Here is a 25,516-nt window from a genome sequence, read left to right on the forward strand (position 1 = left end):
CATATTTTCCTTCAATATTTAGGTACCTTGGTGAGATATTCTTAGATATAAAGAAATCTATCAGATCTGGGATTTTTTGAGGATCAGTAGGCCAATAGGTCGGCATACCAGTACTGATCACGTCGCATCTCAGGTCTTTAATCGCATTCAACAATTCTTTTCCTTTTGTTGTTGTTAGTCTAGAGCCCCAGAAAATATTTTTGGCGTTAAAATCGCCACCAATTATAAATCTGTGTCCATATTGTCCCAAGAATCTTATGTATTCACATTTTTTTAGAGAATGCCGTGGTGGGCAGTATATGGCTACTATTGTAACTGGGTATCGTTCTGTTTTGATATTTACTGCCACTGCTTGGATTTCTAACTCCTCATGTTTACTTTCTTCGTAGTGGGAAATATTCTCTTTTATTATAACAGCACTACCTCCTCTGGCTGAATTATTGGGATGTAGGGCATGGTATACTTTATATCCTTTAAATTTGATATAGGATTCTTTTGTAAAATGTGTTTCGGAGATCAGACATATGTCGATATTTTCAGTATCTAGGACTACTTGTAGCTCATGTTGATGTTGGAATAGTCCATTAGAATTCCATGCCAATATTTTTAGTTCCTTTCCCATTATTTGGTTTTAAAGGGAGCTTTGTTATTGCTTTTTTCAAGATTTCGCAGGCGTTCATCAAATGATGACATAAGTTTTAGGATCTCATCTAGTTTATTTGAGGTAGAATCGCTCGTGTTGCTGCTGCTGGACATTTTATTTGATGCTACTTGTGCATATGTTACCTTCTTATTAGGAATTTCTTTGTTGATTTCGGCAAGTCGGTTCTTGATGACTGGAGTTTGTTTTGCTTTATCACTTGTTGCTTGAGTGTTTTGAGAAGATGGATTTTTGTATCTCTTGTTCCTAATGGATTGCATCTCCTTGGCTACAATGCAGCCTCTATAATTAGCTGGATGAGCTTCCCCACAGTGGATACATTTAGGTTTCTGCTCAGCTGGTTTTTTGCATTCAACACTCAGATGTTTTCCAGTGCATTTGACACATCTTGGCTCTCTAGAACAGTATTTCTGGGTGTGCCCATACGTTTGACATCTTTTACATTGTGGTATGAGCTTTGATGATCTCAGTGGATGTATTTCCACTTTGCATCCAAGAATCGAAGTGATTCCATAAATTTTGTTGATGTCTTCTCCATTTTTAAAGCTAAGCAAGAACATGTTTAGTGGTTCCTTATTTTTCCACCTTAGCTTGTTGACGGCATTTTCAACCTTAAACCCCTTATTCTGTAGGTCTTCGATTATTCTTTCTGGCTTGCAAGTAAAATGCAGCTTTTTGGCCATGACTTTAATGGGCCTTTCTTGCTTGTTTTCATAAGAATGCCACAGGAAATTCCCTGCAGTCAATATCTTAGTGATTGACCGATATGTATCTTCGTTGTTGGCATTTATTTTAACATTGTTGCCATTTAACATTTTGATTCGAAAAGAGTCTCCAGATGGACCTTCTGTTAATAAGTCATAAAATGACTGATAGTTTGTTACGTCGTCTACTATTATTGGCGGGGGTGGTGGAACTTTCTTTGTCCTTTCTTGAGAGGAATCATCATGCTGATTGATAGATGTGGACTGTGCAGGTGAGGTGTTCAATTTTCTTTTCTTCCTGCTTTTAGCTCTAATCCATTCTGTCTCTCTGGCTAGCTCTTCCTCATCCGTCTGGTATTCCGTAGGTTGCGGTGAGTTTTCCTTGGTAGTGTTATTCTGGCTAAACTAATAAACCGATTTTAATTTGGTTTTTTTTTATTTGAAAGGTGGCTTGATCGAGAGTGTTCTTAGCTATAATCCAAAAAAATCGGTTCAGCCGTTTGATCAGCTCTTTTCTAGTTACTGTAACCTTCACTTGTCGGGGGTATCATAAATTTTTAATTTACACTTGTGGTAACTAGCGTACTAGTAGGTATATGGCTTAATATAGTGTATCAGATAATAATCCATTTCAGCAGAGCGAAATAGTCTCAGAAAGCGGTCATCAGCATTCGGGGTAATTTAACATTTCTAGTTGGAACAGGTTACGCATTCAATACACCGCTCGGGGCACTAATGCTCACAATAATTTTGTTACATTTATTAAGGCCAGTCTGCTTAACAACACGTACACAGTGAAGAGTCGTAAACTGCAGATATTGTGTACATCACGCCCCGCCCGAGTCCGTCACACTGCCTGTTAGCGACATTTCCCTACAAAGAATAAATAAATTCGTATAGAAGGTTAAGACTCTTCTTGTTCTTTATTAGCCCTTATTTATTTATTGTTGGACTTAGGCCTCACACGTGCACGCCATTCGTCTTGGTGTTGGGCGAGTCTCCTCCAAGTTTTTCTCGCAAGCTTGGTGATATCGTCAGACCAACGGGATGGTTGTCTTCCCATGTTTCTCCTTTCGGTATGTTGCCTCTATTCCAGTATCAAACGAGTACATCGGTCATATGTGGACAGTACAGACAGTATAGAAGGTTACGGAACATAAATACTAAAATAAATTATTTTTATTAGATAAGACATATTTTTTAATGTTTTATTAGGTTTGTTTATTTAATAATGTATAAAACTAGTGATCAAAGGTACAGGTACGTAGCTTTAATACGTAGCGTTTCTGGAATAATAATACTATGATTATTGTTCCAGAAATATGAAAAAAACTAGTGACAGAGACTTTGTTTTGGCACTAAAGATATAATAAAACTCCAGATCAGCAAAGCTTATAAAATTGTATTTTAAAAGTGAAGACAAATTCATACGCCTGTGTTTGACACATATCTATGCGTAGCGACACAGACTTAGGGTGAGATCTATAGAGCACGCTCTGCCTTTGCTTAGGCTTAAGACAGAGTTAAAACGAGACAGAGCTATATCTCTCACATAAATCTGTCTCGTTTTAACTCAATCTTAAGTCAGAGCAAAGTCAAAGTGCGCTTTATAGATTTCAGCCTAAGTATAGATATTGGCGCAGGGTTACCAGGGTTGGTTAGTAGATGTTGCGGTGCTTGTCTTAAGCTAAGTGATCATTAGCAACGTCAGAACTTAGCTCTGAAAACCTTCTTTGCCGCAAAATATACAGAAATTGATATTGGCAGGTGTCGACTCCTGCGATTTTTTTGTTATTTACTGTATTAATTAAAAACATCACTATACCTATAACCTACTATTGTATCTCACCACGTCGACTTATCCCTCAGCACTTGTATTTAAACTTACCTGGTATTATCCTCGAATTTTCCTAAGTTGAAACTTTTCAAAGAATTGCTACTTCTACATTTCAGTAATCTTTGTCCCACAACCTACACAAACATTTGCGAGTGACGGCCTTATATTATTGCCAGCTGCTAAACCGACTGAGTATCCATTAGTTTCGGTGACCTGTCACTGCACGTACATCCTGTTTGATTTAGATGCATTACCCTTGTATTAGATAAATGTGAAGGAGTGCTGCTAAATGTTTGTCAGGCTGATAGTCCTATTTGTTTACGTAAGAAAATATAACAGTTATACAGTCCGTGTGATGTGAATGGGAAGCTTCGGATGTCTTCACGTCCGAAATCCTTCAGTATTTGAAGACCAAAGTCTTCCAACAGTGCGTATTGCCAGTGATGACAATCCCAGACATGGTTGTCAACTATGGACCTTATAAAAAAGCTTAGAGTCACTCGGCGGGCAATGAAGAGTTACTCTACGTGATCAAATCAGGAATGAGATCCGTAGGAGAACCAGAGTACGACATAGCGCAGCAGGTGGCGAAGCTGAAGTAGCAATGGGCAGAGCACCTAGTTCGAAAAACCGATATACATCGGGGTCCCAGGATGCTGGAATGGTGACCTCGCAATGGAAACCGCAGCGTTGGAAGACTCCCTACTAGGTGGATAGACGACATCAGGCGAGACGCAGGGAGCCGCTGGATACAGGTGACGCAAGATCGTGGCGCGTGGAAGTCCCTACAAGGGACCTATGTCCAACAGTGGACGTCTATGGGTTGTTGTTGATGATAAGGCAATAGCCTTCGTCCTGAGAAATCAAAGAGTTCCTACGGGCATTTTAGAAACCCTAAATCGCATGAACCAACGCGAGCATCATTCATTTGGCACAGAGATAGCTGGCATCCTGGAGACGGACATAGGCTACTTTTAATCCGACAAATCAAAGAGTTCCCACGGATTTTTACAAAACCTATATCCACGCGGGCAAAGTCGCGTGCATCGTCTAGTAGACCTATAAAAATTCATCGTAAACACAAAAAGGCGAAATTTTTAAATACAATTATCCGAATATTCCCAGGGCTCAATAACTTTTATATTGGATACATTTTTGATATCGTATAATGGGTAAACTTTTCATGCCTGAAGTTCAAATTTTTTTAATCCAACCTTTCGTTTTACCACTTTTTCGTGCATTGCAGATAATGCTATCGGTAGATTATTATTATTATGCATGGGCAGAATTGGTCTCAGTAAGGAAGTATATTCTAGTGAGACATCAGTGCACATTAATATAACAATAAGCCAAGTGCGAGTTGGACTCGCACAGGGAGGGTTCCGTACCATAGTAGAAAAAATAATAGGTAATTTTAAGGGCCAATTAGAATTTTTATAATATACACATTTTGTGACAATTTCAACTCTCTACCTACTACGGTTTACAAGATACAGCCCGCTGACAGACAGACGTCCGTCCGTCTGTCCGTTCGGACAATGGAGACTTACTAATAGGGTCCCGCTGGCACCATTCGGGTACGGAACCCAAAATTTTATTTTAAGTATCTGTGTAGGTATAATAGGATAGCAATTGCAGACCATTTCTTTTAACTTACTTTGATTTCTGTACGCCCACAAGACAAGACTTAAATCATTTTCCATCATGACCTCACAAAATTAAAAGCGCCATAGCACATCGCTGCGTCAGAGAGGTTATCAATACATAATACACAGAACACATTTATCCTCATTCATCAATAAATTTATTCATCCATTTTGAATGCAATATCTCGCGCTGCCCGAATTATCGCTGCTGCGGTCGTGTGCAGTCAGCCGCAGTGTTTCCGAAATGAAATTGCAAGAGCCGTGCGTTTTGGTGCAAATAATTTTCTATAACAATTGTACGTTGAGACTCTGCGTTGAGTGTTGAGCTTCTGTTGGGTTTAAAATGTGTTCAAGAGCGTCAGCTTATTTCCGACTGCTATAAAATAAAATACAAATCATTGATTATACAAATATTTTTAGATTGCGTCGCTTAGGTGCGCTGTAATACCATTTTAAATGCTGTATGGTGCTGTATTTAAAATGAAAATCACTCACGATAGTTTAAACATTAAATATTAAAGAAAAGGAATTTAACGGTTTATCGGCGGTTCAAACCCCACCCGTTTATTCCTTTACTTGTGCTTTATGACCTACTTACCCAAATTTCATGATTCTAGGTCAACGGGAAGTATCCTATAGGTTATCTTGACAGACACGACGGACGGCCGAGCGGACGGATAGACATACAGACAGAGAGACAGACAACAAAGTAATCCTTTAAGGGTTCCGTTTTTCCTTTTGAGATATGGAGCCCTAAAAAAGATTATTGCACACAAGCGTGGGGAGTATTGAAGCTCTTTGCGTAGTCTTTCCCTGTCTAGCCTCTTAAAGGAGAATTAGAACTTATCTGAACCCACAGGTAGGTAGGTAGGTACGTGTTCTAACTTTAAAATAACAAGGACTACCTAGTTTGTCGCAGTTCTCAAGTTACCTACTTAAAATTGAATAGAGATTACAAAAGGTCAAAACAGGTCAGTGAATAAACTATTTTTGGAAATGAGATTGGAACAGCTATATTTGTCGGAGATGTATGATAAAAGCGAGTATTTGAGTAGCCTCAACAAATCCAATGTTATGAGCAAATTCCGAAACTTTAGCTTAGGTGGTTAGTAGTTTAATAATGGCCCTATGTCTCATGACTCTGCGAAATTTATTTCATATATTTAAACAATGATTTATTGTATTCGGGACAGTTTACGAAGCGACTTTGTAACGAGAGAGTATGTCAGTTCGAGCTATGTGCCCTGCTCATGTAGATACCTATGTATAAACTTTTAAAACCTTTTCGGAGAACAAAAAATCTTTCTGATGTTTGTATATTATGTTACCGGAGATGTTTATAATTCAGCGATTCTATAGAATATCTAGTTATTTCATGAAATATCGGGCTTGTTTTGGCAAATTATAAAATATGCAATCTATGGTTGACTAAGTATTTCGTATACTTCCTAGGAATTGTTTAGGTACAACTCCTAAATTTTCCTAGGAAATGTATAAAATAGAAAATAAAACGCAGCTAAACTAAGAATTATAATGGTGATCATGATATTCATGATGATAATGATCACCATAGCCATGATCATCATGGTTATCAGCATGATTTTCAGGTTGTCTATGTTTTATTTTTCATGAGAATGATGATCAATATTATGATGATTGTAGTGATGATAATGATGATGATGGTGATGATGATGATACTGATTAAAGATCAAGTTTTTCAAATGGGCTACGCTAGAAGACTCGCTTCTGACTTTGCGCTTTACAAAAACACTCTAGTATAGAGTAGAATAGAATATATTTTTATTCAAATAAACTTTTACAAGTGCTTTTGAATCGTCAAAATAATTTACCACTGGTTCGGAATGCCGTTCCTAGGGGCATGACAGGCAAGACTATGTGGCGTCGGGCTGCTCAGATTTTGTTCTGGGCCACATTTGGCCCTTATACATTACTAGATGACAGACAAACAAACATAATCACACTTGTATACAAATATGTATACCTGGAGAGATTTTTCATCCTGAATTTCTTTCATTTCCTATCGCTATTTGGGAATCGTATAGAACGACTAGATGAAGCATGAAATAAAAACATTTAAACATTGCCTGTATGTTTTAGGTATTCTGTGGAATGCTTAGATATTCTTTATAATACCGATTGCCGGTAACATATACAAACATTATAATACCTACCTTTACCTACCTTAAATAAAAGACGGCATCATCTTGTACCTATTTACAAATATTCTTATTTGAATGTGAAGACTGATAATATTTGTTCATAGACAATTATTAAGGTAGATAAGTGTTTTGGACTCACGGCTATAATAATTTATTTTAAATTAATTTAAGAGTAAGTTAAATGGTAAATCAATTAACACTTAATTGTCTACTAGATGGTCATTTGGACCGAAACCTATTTTTTTTACTTTAGAAAAGTTAAATTATTCATCATTTACAATCATTTAGTTACGCTCAATAATTTCTTAATCCTAAATTCTAATTCTATTTTTTTAATATTTTTTTAACAATATTGTTTCCTATTTGAAGATGATCTAGCCAGCGATTCAAAAATGGAGGATCAGAATGCATTTTGATATTAAACTTGTTGACTTTATTATCAAGTAGGTACTATCAATATTTATACCTATTGTGATTTTATTTAAGACAAAGAAAAAAATGAGAACTGCAATCTTAGTAAGAAATGACACTATTAAACAGGTACTAAATTTAATTTTTCCACCATTCGTAAAAACTCTTTGATTCCATAATTGAAAATATAGATTTCGAAAAGAACATGTTTTATGGTCAAAAAATTGTATGGCCTTTTTTGACCATACAACAACGTCGTTAAATAGCTTATCGATAGAGTACAGGTAGAATTGATCATTATTAATTTCGGTGTTTAGTTGATTTTAACACCCTGGATGAAAATACTTATCATAAATTAAACTATTTATAGCGAATGCTTCGCGTATTTCCATAGCAGATAAATAATTCTCAGTAATGATAGTTGGTCTTAGTGACCACAAAGATATTCTCGCGTTGTGAAAAAATCTAATGTGATTAAACATAAACACACACACACATTAGTAAACATAGCACATATAACAACAAAATCTCCGTTTATTGATTAGTGTTGTATCCGGAATCAAGCGTACCGGCCGGCAAGATGAAGCAGATATTTTATATTTTATGCGGTACGTATTTTTTTAAATCTTATTATTTATAGATAAAGGATAAGTCTAAGATAAGTGTCCATCATAAGGAGACTTTATAAAAACTTTCATACCGGCGCGCGCTGGTTTGCGCTTTTACACCGTGGCAAAGAGTCTGCCGGTTTTCAATAATTACAATGCAAATAATAAAGTCATTGCCTTTTAATAACACGTAAAACCGGGCAGCCGGCTTTGGTTTTCTTTAGATTCTAAATTATTTATCCTGTCTAATATTATAAATGCGAAATTGTGTCTGTCTGAGCTAGCAGCTTTCCACGGCCCATCCGTTTTGACGGGTTCAACATACACTTTTTTTTTAAAACGGGTCAAGTGCGAGTCAGGCTTCACTCTTTTAGGGTTCCGTACATAATTATGAACATCATATTTTATAGGTGTATGAAATATTTCATCGCAAGAAAAACCCGAAAATTTTCGTTTGTTTTGGCTTTAGAGTTATTAGAGTACTTCATAGAGTTTATGAATGTTTTTCAGTATACATTACCAAAATACCGAAATTTCAGGTTTGTAACTTGTACATTATTTTATTTACACTAAGATTTACACATTATTTTTATTTCCCACAGTTCTGCCACTTGCCGTGATGGCAATGTCAAACGGAAGGAACACCGAGTCGCTACTTCGAGATGGCAGTAATCGATTTACAGCACAAATGTTCTCTGTAAGTAATAATTTTGCACCCAAAATTATCTCATGCAAGCCATTAATTGGTCTAGTGATAATAAGTAATACTTAGTGAAAAAATACGTAAGAGTTTGTGACAGGTAGAAGCATCTTCTTTAGTCTTGTATTTGAGTTCAATTATAATGTATTTATAGATAAAAGTTTAATATTATTTTTGAAGGAAGTTACCAAAACGAATCCCGGAAAGAGCGTTATCTTATCTGCAATATCTGTTATGCCACCTCTCGCTGAATTAGCTCTGGCATCTGTTGGCGATTCACACGATGAACTGCTGCAAGTACTTGGAACACCTAATGACGATACTGTAAGTATAAGTAAAATAAATCAAAACACAATTTATACAGTAAATGACCAATTCCTGTTTTTTCCTGGCCTTGAACCTAACTCACTAAATAAATCCACATGCTAATACAGAATTGTTTTCAAATTCCAATGTGAAGGTCAAACAACCAAAGATCGTATGATGATACAGAGTATTCAATGATAATAATACATAATATACAATAATGATAATATAATGTTGATAATAAACACCTGGTAATCAAGCATTTATTTGTGTTATTTTTAGACAAAAGCAGTTTTCTCATATGCAAATAAGGAGTTGAAATCTGCGGAAGGCGTAACGATAAAGACAGCAAATAAAATTTATATCGGAAAAGATTACGAGTTAAATAAAGATTTTGCCGCCGTATCAAAGGAAACTTTCGATTCTGAAATCAAAAACATAGACTTTGGAGAGAATGCAAAAGCCGCTACAGAAATCAATACATGGGTAATTATATGAATTGCATTTTATATAAATGAAACTAGAAGTATATTTTTTATACTTTTTTAATAATTAACTCCTTATGGTTTTAGGTGGAAGACCAGACAAACCATCTGATCAAGGACCTAGTCGACCCTCGAAGCTTAGGACCAGACACAAAAGCAGTTCTAGTTAATGCCATCTACTTCAAGGTTACTACCTCACTTCATTTTTATTGAAGAAGCAACGGATGTCTTTTCGGGAATTCGTTGTTTATAGCGGTCCTTATGATGTCTTTAAAAATAGATGGTTTACATGAGTAAAAAATCTTTGAGTCTCTTGAGCTTTCAGTACTACTCTAGACCTCTTCCGTTTACTTTTTTTTTGTAAAAATGTGCATTTTTGATAAAAAGCTTGTTTTAAGAACTATTTCTATTAAACTAAATTTTCAATTATTTTAACTTAATTATTTTGTCTTATTATTTTTAGGGCACTTGGGCAGATCCATTTGAAAAAGAATCAACAAAGGACCAAGATTTCCACGTGAACAGAAATAAAGTGATTCCAGTTCCTATGATGTATAGAAAAGGGCATTATGATTATGTTGAAAGCGATGAACTAAAATCACAGGTATGTGTGAAATACAAATATATTTTCAAATTCTATTTTACTCGGTGTATATTTACATTACTAAATAATAATGTCTCTATGAAAATTTCAGATAATTGAAATCCCTTACAAGGGATATCAAGCTTCTCTGGTTGTTGTTCTTCCACGTGATGTTGAGGGTATTCTTGAATTAGAAGAAAAGCTTAAGGACCCTCAGGTTTTAGATAAGGTCATGAAAAGCTCATCTCGACCAGAAGTAATTGTGCACATGCCAAGGTTTAAAATCGAAACTACCACTAACCTGAAAGATGTTCTCATAAAAGTAAGCATGACTTTCTAGTAATATACTTTGTGATATGAAAAGTATAGTTTCAAGCAAAATACTAAACTGATTAAACTTTTCAGATGAATGTATCGAAGTTATTTAAATCCGATGAAGCTAAATTACATCATCTGTTGAAAAATGCCGACGATTTATATATAGATTCAGCTTTACAGAAAGCTTTCATTGAAGTCAATGAATTTGGTACTGAAGCTGCTGCCGCGAATGGTGAGTATGCGATTAATAGACTTAATGGATCTTCTTGCATACCTATATGCTGTGTGTATATACGCCATGACTGTATGAGAAAAACGGCGAAAGCCTAAACCTATAGTGTTTAAGTTATCGGCACGCTCCTCTAACTACTGCTTCAATGCTGAAGGAAAATATCGTGACGAAAGTTGCATACCTAAAAGTCGTCCATAGTATTCTCAAAGGTGTGTGAAGTCTGCCAATCCGCACTGGGCCAGCGTGGTAGTCTACGTCCTAAACCCTTCTCATTTGAGACGAGACCTGTGCTCAGTATGAGCCTGTAACACTAATGATTAAATTATTTATTAATGGTACATGATCAAATGATTAATGATTAAATGATTTACTAGAACACTAACTCGATATTACAGATTTCTCTATAGTATCTCGTAAATTAAATTTTTTTATACTTACTTCTTAGCTTAATTTATGTATTTTTTTTTCAGTATTTCATGCTGTTGGAGCCAGTTTTGTCCTTAATCCAGAAGAACCAAAAGTATTTAACGCCGACAGACCCTTTTACTTTGCTATTAAGATGAACTCATTGACTCTGTTCAACGGCGTGATGTATGGGTCTTAGAATATGATAATGTATTATTTTCTACGAGAGTATGGTATTTCAAATAAAAACATTGCTTTTCAAAATTTTTTTTCTTTATTTGATATTTCATTCCTTGTTTTTATTATTAGAAAATAAAATAAAATAAAAAATATCTACCGTATTATACTCTTTCCTAAAGTTAAAAAATAAGTATACATAACTACTAACTACACGTAATATATAATAGTAAGTAATATAGTAAACGGATGATTCGTGAAAGATAGCATACATACATACATACAGAGAGAAAAACACACTTTCGCATGTATAATATTACTATCCATATCCGGATTAGTACTTGGATACGAGAAATCTATTTCACCAAAATTTTTCCTATATCCTGCAGCCATATTTACCAGCCGTTGACTCGATTGCCTTGTTATATGGAGCAGTTATAAGCGAATCTATAAATTTAACGGTAATAGGACTACTAGGACATTGACTTTGAGATAAGGCAAATGGCCTTAAAATAAATTTTCAATTTCGAGAAAGAGGTTAACCGCCTAATCCAACTCAGCTCACTCAGGAAGTTTTGATATGTCCAAAATGCCTCATCTTACCTCAAAGGCGCCTCAAATTTTATTGTAATATTATTATTTAATAAAAATAGAGAAACAACTAAATTGAAATTAAATAGTAATAATAAAACAACTTAAAACTTATATTATTTACATTTGAGACATTTTCGCAATTGTAAAAATTCTTGGCGCCTCTTGCATTTTTCCATTCAATAAAATTATCATAGGCTTTTATATATTTCTCCCGGGATTTTGCAGGTCAGTTCTAATACTTTCAGGAGTTAATTCTATACTTTCACTGTCACTTGATCTTGAAGAACTCATTTTACAAAACAAAACTATGAATTTCTAACAATTCGTGAAAATTGACGAAAACGCGGGCTGTAGTTCGCGTGTTTAATTTGATTTTTAGGGCTCCATACCTCAAAAGGAAAAACGAACCCTTGTAGGATCACTTTGTTGTCTGTCTGTCTGTCCATCCGTCCGTCGTGTCTGTCAAGAAACCCATAGGTTTCTACCCCATACGGTACTTCCCGTTGACCTAGAATCATGAAATTTGGTATGTAGGTAGTTCTTAAAGTACAGGAATAAATCTGAAAACCGTGAATTTGTGGTTACATCAGTTTTTAAAAAAATGTGTTTCAATTTTCAAAATAAGGTAACCATATCAAGTGGGGTATCATAATATGAATGGGCTTTACTTGTGTTTACTTTACATCATAAAACAGAATTTATTTATTGATGCATAATAGTTTTTGATTTATCGTGCTAAATGTAGGAAATGTATAAAATAGAAAGTAAAACGCAGCTAAACTGAGAATTATGTTGGTGATCATGATATTCATGATGATAATGATCACCATAACTATGGTTATTGGTATGGCTAGTAAACTTGCTTGTGTGTGGCATGGATATTAAACTTGTTAGCTTTTTATCAAGTACTATCAATCAATACTTATACCTATTGTTATGCAACTGAACTGCAATCTTAATAAGAAATGACACCATAAAATAGGTAATTAATTTAATTTTTCCATCATTTTTAAAAACTCCGAATTGATTCCGAAGTTGAAATAATATATATATGTATGTAGATTTTAAAAAGAACATGTTTTATAGTCAAAAAATTGTATGGCCTTTTTTGACCATAAAACAATGTCGTAATATCACTTATCGATAGATTACAGGTAGATTGATCAATAATAATTTCGATGTTTAGTTGATTTTAACACCGTCGATGAAAATACTTACGATAAATTAAACTATTTATAGCGAATGCTTCGCGTATTTCCATACCAGAGGAATAATTCTCGGTGATGATAGTCGGTCTTTACGACCGAATAGACATTCTCGTGTTGTCAAAAAATCTAATGAGAGTAAACATAAACACACACACACATTCGTAAACATAGCACATATAACAACAAAATCTCCGTTTATTTATTAGTGTTGTATCCGGAATCAAGCGTACCGGCCGGCAAGATGAAGCAAATATTTTATATTTTAAGCAGTACGTATTTATTTTTTTATTTAAGTACTTTAACTTATTAGGTGTCGATAAGGATAAGTCTTAGACGCGCGCAAACAATACTCACGGCGAGCGAACCACCGCGTACTTGGTTCCGCGATTCATATCGTAAATGAACTACCTCCAACGCTGATTAAAAAAATAGATATTAAAAACATTAAGTATAAATTAAAAGAATATTTTTTAGCAAAGTTAGATGGCTGAGGCTTTTATGTCTATGTAGATTATATTATAATTATTTATGTTAGTGCTAATCCTATTGACCTAATAAACCTTAAATTAAATAAACCTACTCACGATTACAATATGTTGCATACTTACGTGATTCTTCGCGTTATATACCTACTGTAGATTATTTCTTTAAGCAATTAGTCAATAGGTATCTTCGTTGCAGCTAGGCACCGAGGACAAACCTCTGTGGTTTTTTCGGTGTTTTTAGTTAAAGCTTTTATTTGTATGTATTTTGTTTTGATAATAAATAAAAAAAAAAAGATAAGTCTCCATCATAAGGAGACTTTACAAAAACTTTGAAACCGGCGCGCGCCGGTTTGCGCTTTTACACCGGGGGGCAAAGAGTCTACCGTTTTTCAATTATAATGCAAACTAGAAGATGCCCGCGGCTTCGACGGCGGGGATTTCAGTTTTTTAAAATCCCATAGGAACTCTTCGATTTTCCGGGATAAAAAGGCTATGTGCTAATCCAGGATATTATCTATCTCCATTCCAAATTTCAGCCAAATCCATTCAGCACACACACACACACACACACACACACACACACACACACACACACACACACACACACACACACACACACACACACAACACACGCACACACGCACACACGCACACATGCACTGACGCACACACGCACGCACACACACACACACACACACACACACACACACACACACACACACACACACACACACACAAACTTTCGCCTTTATAATATTAGTGTGATAATAATATAGTCATTGGCTTTTCATAACACGTAAAACTTGGCAGCCGGCTTTGGTTTCCTTTGTATTCTAATTATTTATCCTTTCTAATATTATAAATGCGAAATTGTGTCTGATTGAGCTAGCAGTAGGGATGCTCGATATGTATCGATATAATAATATTATATACACTCGATATATCGAATTGGCCCAATATTATCGTATCATCTGATATCGATTATAGTATCGATATATTTCATCCGATATATCGTATAAAGGAGCTAGAGACCTCTGACACGCGGACCGACAGACAGACAGACAGCATTAATAGGGCTCCGTTTTTACTTTTTGGGTACGGGACTCTAAAAACTGGAGTTATATAAGCAACTAAATGTAGGTTACCTATTAGACATACATAATCTTAAGTGAATAATGTTTAGTGATACATGATATTTAGAGGATTTATCAAAATTGAATCGAAATAAACTAATATTAAATTAAAACCTGCGTCACATAATGAAATCTCTTATTAGTGCATGGTATTTCGAAGGCTTCGACAAAATCGAATCGATATGAAATAATAATGAACCTTTTAATTCAGTTTTAAGAAAACACAACAACCAGTCATATCATAAAATTCTTTATCACATTAACATAAAGTGCAAAAAAATCCAAAAAAACAGGCTAGTAACAAGCTTACATCATCTGATAATATTAGAAGTATGCGTGAACAGTCAAATAGTTTATCTTATGGAGGTACACAATGGCATTGGAAATCACCGGTCAAGATCTACCACGCTATTTGCTCTACACTTTATGGCTTGACGTTGTTTATTGTTTTTAAAGCATCGATGTATATGGATGGGCCCGTCGAAGATAAAAAATGCGCTCAAAAAGTCAATAGAATTTGCAAAAGTCTATTGACTTTGTCAATGACGATGACGTAAGATTCAAGCGTATTTTTGCGGACGGAATTGTATGGGAAAGGCTAATCCATAAAGACGTTAATGTGGATAGTTGTGACTTTAATATAAATTAACATTTTAGTTATTGTCATGCTACCAGCTATTTAGAGTTTAGACTCTGGATAATTATGTTGTACAGTCTCTAAAGTAATAAATTGGCAGCTGGTCTGAAAACTGAATCTTCTTCTCGCGTCGGTCCCTCAATTTTGGAAATCGTGGCTCCCTCGAGATGTCACCTTCTTCACGATGTTACGCCATTTTTCCTTGTTAGAGGCCGTAAGGAAAACATTGCAGAAGGTTGTGTCGACCGCTTCTCTGATCTGGTCGGACCAACGTCTCGTGCTGCGTCCACGGGGTCTCTTTCCTTCGATCTTGCCAGTGACCAAGTTTCTTGATGTGACCGAAGAATCAAGTATCCACCGCAGACAGATATAAGCCGAATTTTTATTTCAATGCGTTAAAGATTGAGACGTTGGTTTTATGCTCCGTCCAAGAAATATTGAGCACCCGTCTCCAGCACCACATTTTGAATGCATCAATCCTTTTCCGGTTGGCAGATTTAATGGTCTACGTCTCGACCTCCATAAAAATATGGAGAAAACAAGCGTCTGTACCAGATGGAACTTGGTCCATTGCGAATTGTTCTTGAAATCTGAATCTAGTGCTATCATTTTACGCAGGGAGCGATAGCAATACATATAGAATTAGCTATTACATTGACTTTGATTCTGCTGTTATTTAAAAGTATTCAGTCTGTTAATAATAAATTCAATTTTTACTTCGCGACTCATATACTAGATCGTTGTTTACTTAGTGTACTACTGTCAGTAATTTATAATGACAACTATATTTAAATTATATTGACATCAGCAAAATTAAACAATATTTTAGTGCTACGTATTATAATTCGATAGTTCTCATAGTCATATTACATTCACAAAATATCCAGCTCTTGTACTAAAATGAAATAACATTATTTTATGAACAGGGCTCTCTCCGTCACTTACTCCATACAATCGTAGTCCCAATTTCATTTGAATATTAAGCAACCAAAGTCCATGAAATGCAGACATATTCTAGAAACTAATATCTGTGCCTGTGGTGTTTTAGATTTTTGTAAAAATAAGTAGTTTTAAAATTACAGGGGCTCAAAGATTTGTATGTGAATTTTTTTAACTTTGAAACAGAATATTTTAACGGAAATCTGGAAAACCACAGGCATAGATGATATTAGTTTCCGGAACATTTCTACGAAATTCCATTGTGTATATGATTGGTTAGTATTCCGATAGAGACGAACTACTAAGTGACGGAGAGACCCCGCTTAATACTAAGATTTACACATTATTTTTATTTCCCACAGTTTTGCCACTTGCCGTGATGGCAATGTCAAACGGAAGAAACACTGAGTCGCTACTTCGAGATGGCAGCAATCGATTTACAGCACAAATGTTCTCTGTAAGTAATAATTTTGCACCCAAAATTATCTTATGCAAGCCATTAATTGGTCGAGTGATAATAAGTAATACTTAGTGAAAAATACGTAAGAGTTAAATACAATGCAAAATTTGTGACAGGTAGAAGCATCATCTTTAGTCTTGTATTTGAGTTCAATTATAATGTTATAGATAAAAATTAAATTTTATTTTTGAAGGAAGTTACCAAAACGAATCCCGGAAAGAGCGTTATCTTATCTGCAATATCTGTTATGCCACCTCTCGCTGAATTAGCTCTGGCATCGGTTGGCGATTCACACGATGAACTGCTGCAAGTACTTGGAACACCTAATGACGATACTGTAAGTATAAGTAAAATAAATCAAAACACAAATGATGCAGTAAATGACTAATATTTTTGTAGATTCCTGGCCTTGAACCTAACTCACTAAATAAATCCACAAGCTAATACAGAATTGTTTTCAAATTTCAATGTGAAGGTCAAACATCAAAAGATCGTATACAATAATAATAATACGTAATATTATACAATGATAATAATGTAATGTTTATAATAAACACCTGATTATCAACCATTTATTTATGTCATTTTTAGACAAAAGCAGTTTTCTCATATGCAAATAAGGAGTTGAAATCTGCGGAATTCGTCACAATAAAGACAGCAAATAAAATTTATATCGGAAAAGATTACGAGCTAAATAAAGATTTTGCTGCCGTATCCAAGGAAACTTTCGATTCTGAAATCAAAAACATAGACTTTGGAGAGAATGCAAAAGCTGCTACAGAAATCAATACATGGGTAATTATATGAATTACATTTTATACTAGCTGACCCGACAGACTTCGTCCTGTCAAAAAGATTATAATTATATACCATACCAATATTACATTATACCATAGCAATAAAGCTCAAATTGACTACGTTTTAGTTAGAAATCATTTGTATGGGAAAAAGAAAAGGGCTATTTTTAGGGTTTTTCCAGCAATAATTCTAATTTTTCTCGCCGTAAAAACCATCCTTGAACTTCAACGAACATTTTAAAAAAAGATTTGGCCAAATTGGTCCAGGCGTTGTTGAGTTATGCGCTTACCAACACATTTTGCGATTCATTTTTATATTATAGATAAATGAAACTAGAAGTATGTTTTTATATATTTTTAATAATACCTCCTTATGGTTTTAGGTGGAAGACCAGACAAACCATCTGATCAAGGAATTAGTCGACCCTCGAAATTTAAGACCAAACACAAGAGCAGTTTTAGTTAATGCCATCTACTTCAAGGTTACTACTTCATGCTTATCTTCACTTTATTTTATATATATATATTTATTGAAGAAGCAACGTATGTCTTTTCGGGAATTCGTTGTTTATAGCGGTTATTATTATGTCTTTAAAAATAGATGGTTTACATGAGTAAAAAATCTTTGAGTCTCTTGAGCTTTCAGTAGTAGTCTAAGCCTCATCCGTTACTTTTCTTATTATAAAAATTGTATTTTTGATAAAAAACTTTGTTTTAAGAACTATTTCTATTTTACTAAATTTTCAATTATTTTGACTTAATTATTTTGTTTTGTTATTTTTAGGGTGCTTGGGCGGATCAGTTTGAAAAAGAATTAACAAAGGACCAAGATTTCCACGTGAACAGAAATAAAGTGATTCCAGTTCCTATGATGTATAGAAAAGGGTATTATGATTATGTTGAAAGCGATGAACTAAAATCACAAGTATGTGTGAAATATAATGTTATTTTCAAATTCTATTTTACTCGGTGTATATTTACATTACTAAATAATAATGCCTCTATGGAAATTTCAGATTATTAAAATCCCATACGAGAGATATGAAGCTTCTCTGATTGTTGTTCTTCCACGTGATGTTGAGGGTATTCTTGAATTAGAAGAAAAACTAAAGGACCCTCAGGTTTTAGACAGAGTCATGAAAAGCCCATCTCTGCTAGAAGTAATTTTGCACATGCCAAGGTTTAAAATTGAAACTAAAACTAATCTGAAAGATGTTCTCATAAAAGTAAGCATGCCTTTTTAGTGAAGTGCCTTTGTGAAATGAAAAATATAGTTTTAAGCAAAATACTAAACTGATTGAACTTTTCAGATGAATGTATCGAAGTTATTTAAATCAGATGAAGCTAAATTACATCATTTGTTGAAAAATGCCGATGATTTATATATAGATTCAGCTTTACAGAAAGCCTTTATTGAAGTCAATGAATTTGGTACGGAAGCTGCTGCCGCGAATGGTGAGTATGCGATTGGTAGACTTAATGGACCTCCTTGCATATGCTGTGTGTGTATGCGCCATGACTGTACAAGAAAAACGGCGAAAGCCAAAGCCTATAGTGGTTAAGATATTGGCACAAATCTCTAACTTTTCGAAGTTATGTGTGTTTTAAGCATTTCCAGCTTTAACGCTGAAGGAAAACATTCTGAGGAGATGTAGGCCTAAAAGTCCTCCATAATGTTCGCAAACATGTTCGAAGTCTGCCAATTTACACTAGGCTGGTCTGAGCGTGGCAGACTACGGCCCAAACCGTCTCATTTGAGAGGAGACCTATGCTCAGTAGCGGTGTGATCATGATGATGATGATATATAAATAAATAGTATACCTAGCTCAAATACATTAGGTATGGCATTCGGTTCACCTTCAACCGTGTCAACTATGGGCCTGTAACAGTAACTCGATATTACTTACAGATTAATCTATAGTATTTTGAAAATTATTTTTACTATACCGTGTAGTTAATTTTTCTATGTATTCTTTTTTTCAGTATTTGATGGTCCTGGAGGCAGTTTCGTGTTTGATGCACCAGAACCAAAAGTATTTAACGCTGACAGACCCTTCTACTTTGCTATTAAGATGAACTCATTGACTCTGTTCAACGGCGTGATGTATGGGTCTTAGATGATAATGTTCCTTGCATTCATTTTTTTCGAAAGAATGGTATCTCAAATAAAAACATTACTTTTGAAAAGTTTTTCTCTCTTTGATATTTTATTCCTCGTTTTTATTATTGGAAAATATAAAAAACATCTTATAATATCTATGTAATATAATATACTCAATTTACTCATTCCTAAAGTAAAAAAATAAGTATACATAACTACTAACTACAGGTATAATAGTAAGCAGTATAGTTAAACGGATGATCCGTGAAAGATAGCATACATACAGAGAGAGAGACACACTTTCGTATTTATAATATTAGTACGGATATGGATTAATACTTGTATACGAGAAATCTATTTCCTATATCCTACAGCCATATTTACAAGCCGTTGACTTGATTGCCTTGTTATATGGAGCAGTAAGCCAATCTATAAAAACGGAATGCAAGTTACGTAATAGGACTACTAGGACGTTGACTTTGAGATGAGGCCATTTAAAATAAATTTTCAATTTCGAGAAAGAGGTGAGCCGCCGAATTCAACTCGGCTGGAAGCTCGTTCAGGAAGTTTTGAGATGTCTTCTCGTCCAAAATTCCTCAAATTACCTTATCTGGTTTTAATCCTACTAATATTATAAACGCAAAAGTTTGTATGAATGGATGTATGGATGTTTGTTACTCTTTCACGCAAAAACTACTGAACAGATTTGACTGAAATTTAAAATGGAGTTACATTAAATACTTTGAATTAACACATAGGCTACTTTTTATACCGGAAAGTTAAAAAGTTCTTATGGGTTTTTTAAGAAATCTATGTCCGTATCCTCAAATGAAGTCAGTCAAGTCATCAGCTAGTTTAAAATAAATTTTAAATTTCGAAAAAGAGGTTAATCGCCGAATTCAATTAGAAATTCGTTCAGGAAGTTTTGGGATTTCTTCTCGTCCAAATTCCTTATCTTACCTTATCTGGTAAGGCATATTAAGTAATTAGAAAAATAGATTTGTTAAACTAATCTGGAGTATTAATTAGAAAAAATAGATTTACCTTGTCTTCATTCGGTTAGATTTAATAGACGCATGGCGAAAACACTAACAATTTAAAAAGCTATCCAGAAGACCATGTAGCTGGCAGAATTAAATTGTCTCACCCAAGTAACAATGGGGAACTACTCCGGACACGGTTATCTTGTTATCTCCGTACTTTGTTTTCTTTGCTCTGTCTCAAACCGTTTACACACGCTTCGCTGGGGTACGATTCAAAAAAGAATTGTCTTTGTTTAATTATATGTTGTTATCTTAGTAATGCTGCATAGGATTGGTTTGAAATCATTATCCCTTTTAAAACAAATAGAGGTGGTTGTTAAATATGTAACATTAATTGTTATGATAAAAATTACATATTTCATACAGGATAATTTATTATTCGGATAGATACTAGATGATGTCCGAGACTTCAGCCGCGTAGATATAGGTTTTTAGGATCCAATATATCATATCCCTCTTTCGAGGATCAAAAGTAGTCTAATAGCTATTTCCAATTTCACGTTTCAGCCAAATCGGTTAGACTTGCGGTGTGATTGAGTAATAAACAACCTAACTTTCACATCTAATATTAGATATTATACTATTAAAATTAGATAAAAAAAGAAAAGTCCTGACCCACTGAGTGACTCATCAACGCCCAGCACAAACCCTTGGACCTAGAAAGCTGAAATTTTGTCAACTAGGAACAAGGCCGAATTTTTTGAAATTCCCACGGGATAGAGAATAAAGAGGATGTACGAGTGTATTTTCCCCAAGCCAAGCCAGGATCGGTCACTAGCTATATATAAACTAACAAACTCTATACACTTACATTGTACCTACATGTCATTCTTATGATGGTAAGTTTAATATTATATCCCACCAATAAGGAAGAGGCAGTACCGCTTGCCCAAATATAAATATAAGAGTCGTTTAACTTTCGAAGCCATAGGAACTGCAATCAAAACAACTGTAAAAAAGTTGTAATGTAACAAATCTTGGAAACAGAAAAGTGCTTGTTGCTACAAACTACTTTTGTTAGGCTATCTAACTTTTCTCCTTTCGCTATTCGAAGGCTTTAGTTAAAGGCTCCGCGTACACGGTTCCAACTCGCAAAAGACTTTCCTGTTATAAAATCAATGCAAAAGTAACAACTTCGTTCGTCTAGTTAATTTGTTAGCAAGAGTTTTTATATAGAATGAGTATTAATTGCAAACGCTTTTTGAATGGGCATTGTGTTACATTTACTAGTATACTTACAACTTAAATACACCTAAGTTGATACACATAATAGATTAAGAGCTCGGGAGGGCCAGACCTTCATTATTTTATAAAAGCTGAAAGTTTCTCAGCAACATTTTAGGGGTGTCTGGCTGGGGGTTGCTACGATAATAAGTGTCTGGCAATGTATGACATGATTTCTAATACTATTCCGAAAAAAAAAAGTAGACTTTGTACTTTGACGAAAGATTTTATACGTCTTTGTTACCAGTTATCTGCCAAAACCACCATGATCCAAATATTATAGTCACTAATCGTTCCTCCCTGTGTTGGGAACATTGCACAGAGGAACTTTCAGCAAAGGTCTGGCCATCCGGGTTCTTTCTCTATTCTTAAAAAGATTCTGCAACATCTAAATTATGTGAAAACCAAATGGAGTGATGCTCGAGATAAGTAATTAATATAGATAGAAATATACTTAAACAAATAGATGATGTCCGCTACTTCATCTACGTGAATTTAGGGTTTTTAATTTTCTGGAACAAAAAAAAAAGCCTATATCCTTCCATGCAAGCTATTAACTATTACTGTAGGTACCACTTTCGTTAAAATCGGTTAAACAGATGGGCCGTGAAAAGCTAACAGACAGACACACTTTTGCTCTAATACTAGGTGTAAATATGGAATATGGATAGTATGGTTGGACAATAATTGACATACAATACAAGTAAATTGTTTGCTAGGTTGAGGTTGTAGATAAGTAATATTATGCTGCAGTTCCTAGCCACTTTAAGAGGGCTCTCTCCGTCACTCGTTTCATACAATCGTAGTTCCAATTTTATTTGAATATTAAGCAACCAAAGTCCATGAAATTTTGCAGACATATTCTAGAAACTAATATCTATGTCTGTGGTTTTCCAGATTTCTGTTAAAATGTTCGGTTTCAAAGTTACGCGGTCTTAAAAAATTTCATACAAATCTTTGAGTCCCTGTTATTATTTATTTTAAAACTACATATTTTTAGAAAAATCTAAAACACCACAACAATTTTAATAGAAAATAAAAACATGCTGTTCTCTCTCATACAGATACAATTATGCAGGATTGATATAACATTAAATTATGAGGTTTAAATACGATACGTAAGAACGTAAATAAAAAAGTAGCTCCTGAGTAAGTCTTGAGCCGAGTTTACTATATCACTGATATTGCTGGATAACAGGTCACAATATGCAGTAAACAAACACTTTATCCGAGCACTGGCAGACGCTGCGCTTCTAATCCTACTTTAAAAGAACAAAATACCGACTTTAGATGATATAGGTACAGTCTTTCATTGAACGAAATCGAAGATTCCAACCAATAAATTATGTAGTATGACTAATTATTGTAGCTATTTTTGATATTCACTCAAAACCAAATACATATACGTACCCCTGTTGAATGTTGAATAGAGCTTGTTATTAAAGAAGTTGTAGTATACTCGATATTGTACATCAAAATTTATACATAACTCATTATCCAAAATCAATATTGCTTTATACAATACTATTCAAAGAAGAAAAAAAGCAAACGGAGTAGAATAAATAATATTTACAACCACAAGTTGACGTAAGTATCTACATAAAAGATATGAAGATTTGTTACTCACGATTGACAATGCCCAAGTACTATAAAAAATGTACTTACGTGTAGTTCTGGTAATAATAATAATTAAAATTGAATAGTTTAACTAAAAGTATGTGATTTAAAATGTACGGCTATGGGTATAATAAGTACGCTTGGTACAGAGAAAGTTTAGTTTAAAAATTCTTTTCTAAAGCGACTTCCACTAAATGTAGTGGAAAAGAATCCAACAGAAAACTCTATTAAGGAAAGTACAGGGTGCTTAACGCAGAATTAAATTTAGATTGAGTCCATCCATTAGTCTGCCGAGGTTGTGAGAACGTTACCTAAAGAGAATAGTTTTAACTTTATAACGGTTTTAGTTTTTACTGCACAGACATTTTAAACAATAAATAAAGTACAACATTAATTGCTTTTATGTTGGACGATTGTCCAACATAAAGACAATATTAAGTTTTTAAATTGTATTCATCATTTATTAGATTTAGATCACTCTAATAACAAATTCATGAAAGAAATACTGCCCTCTTAAGGCAATTGGCGGTATCTCAAAAAAAAGCACTGTTGAGTTATTTATACCATCTAATAGCTTAAGAAATCCTACATCAGATGAACTAAACAAATTAGCCGTATCTCGCCTATAACACGACCAAAACACTCTAAGAATAACATATCTCAATTTTCCTGCAATTTACTAAGCCATTTGGCAGTAACCTATTAGTGCTATGATAAAAAGTAGTATATAGGTACTCATTTACTTCATAATCATTACAAAAAACTAAAATGTTTAAAACGAATTATTAGAAGGCAATTGGCGGTAAGTTCTTTTACGACCAAACCGCTTAGTAGTTTTACGGGCAAACCGTTTAGCAAAATCACACTAATATTATAAAAGCGAAAGTTTGTATGTGTGTGTGTGTGTGTGTGTGTGTTTGTTACTCCTTCACGCAAAAACTACTGAACGGATTTGGCTGAAATTTGGAATGGAGATAGATAATATCCTGGATTAGCACATAGGCTACTTTTTATCCCGGAAAATCAAAGAGTTCCCACGGGATTTCGAAAAACCTAAATCCACGCGGGCGAAGTCGCGGGCATCGGCTAGTAAGTTCTAAATCCTCTTTCTACCTATTTAGGTGCCAGGTGCTGACAGTTCGTCAATTGTTTATTCTAGCAACTGCTCATAGAACACTCACATACGAATTTTACACATGAATTCACCCGTTCGTAGGCCCCAGTTATCAACATTTAGTAAACTAAAGACTGCCTTTAGCCATAGGTTTTTTGTCTTCCTCGGACCTTACCAGTATAACCAGTTACATAAAATTCTTTCCCTTCACTCTTTGAAAAGGTATAAATACAAAACTTCCCTTAAAGATTGGCTTTTAGAGATTCTAGTGTAACCCCACTTTTACTTCTAAACTTTTAGACACACTCTTTCTCACATACATCCTCTTCATACACACACACACACACACACACACACACACACACACACACACACACACACACACACACACACACACACACACACACACACACACACACACACTTACTCACGCACGTACATGAAGGAGGCAGTCGTTAAATTATTAAGTTCATCAACAGAAAAACTCTTTATTCAAATAAATTTTTACAAGAAACTTTGAATAGTTAAATGCATCTAACACTGGTTCGAATCCCTGCCCTACGGAGAAGAGCCAGCAAGAAAGTAAAATAGACTAAAAAAACAAACACAAGCTGTATTTGTTCTTTTACACATAGACAAAATTGCTTTTACACAATAAAATATTCGTCGCAGGTGCTATGAAGCCAAAGTTCCGTTTACGGTCAAGCTTGAAATCTGATTAATTAGGCTGCGCACTGATCCTCCCTGAATTAATGAATACCTTTTGATTTAAACCGAACCAAAGCTTCTTAAGATTCTGTTCGTGAATTCCAAGATTTTCTCTGTAGGGATTCGTATTTCGTGTACTTACTTACCATTGTTTAATTAATTAATATAATATTATACGTTCGCCAGACGCCAAGTAGGTACC

At 34.6% G+C, this 25,516-nt stretch overlaps 1 protein-coding gene across 5 annotated transcripts in view; it reads left to right on the plus strand.

The window, feature by feature from the left end:
• The first annotated feature begins 7,905 nt into the window (after positions 1 to 7,905).
• Positions 7,906 to 25,516, plus strand: part of LOC123867202 (alaserpin-like) — a 28,882-nt gene continuing 11,271 nt past the window's right edge. The window contains exons 1-10 of one of the 5 annotated variants that reach the window (XM_045909130.1): positions 8,453 to 8,457; positions 8,540 to 8,548; positions 8,650 to 8,744; positions 8,928 to 9,071; positions 9,336 to 9,539; positions 9,626 to 9,724; positions 10,002 to 10,142; positions 10,234 to 10,443; positions 10,527 to 10,671; positions 11,142 to 11,338. In XM_045909130.1, coding sequence (XP_045765086.1) covers positions 8,667 to 8,744; positions 8,928 to 9,071; positions 9,336 to 9,539; positions 9,626 to 9,724; positions 10,002 to 10,142; positions 10,234 to 10,443; positions 10,527 to 10,671; positions 11,142 to 11,275 — 1,155 coding nt within the window. In that variant the 5' untranslated portion in view covers positions 8,453 to 8,457; positions 8,540 to 8,548; positions 8,650 to 8,666 and the 3' untranslated portion in view covers positions 11,276 to 11,338. Of the gene's footprint in view, positions 8,048 to 8,452; positions 8,458 to 8,539; positions 8,549 to 8,649; positions 8,745 to 8,927; positions 9,072 to 9,335; positions 9,540 to 9,625; positions 9,725 to 10,001; positions 10,143 to 10,233; positions 10,444 to 10,526; positions 10,672 to 11,141; positions 11,339 to 16,611; positions 16,707 to 16,902; positions 17,047 to 17,300; positions 17,505 to 17,889; positions 17,989 to 18,290; positions 18,432 to 18,522; positions 18,733 to 18,816; positions 18,962 to 19,490; positions 19,693 to 25,516 lie in introns of those variants that run through there. The other 4 variants (XM_045909129.1, XM_045909128.1, XM_045909127.1 and 1 more) reach the window with 4 other exon arrangements.

This window comes from Maniola jurtina, chromosome 7, assembly GCF_905333055.1.
Source record: "Maniola jurtina chromosome 7, ilManJurt1.1, whole genome shotgun sequence".
Classification (NCBI taxonomy): Eukaryota; Metazoa; Arthropoda; class Insecta; order Lepidoptera; family Nymphalidae; genus Maniola; species Maniola jurtina.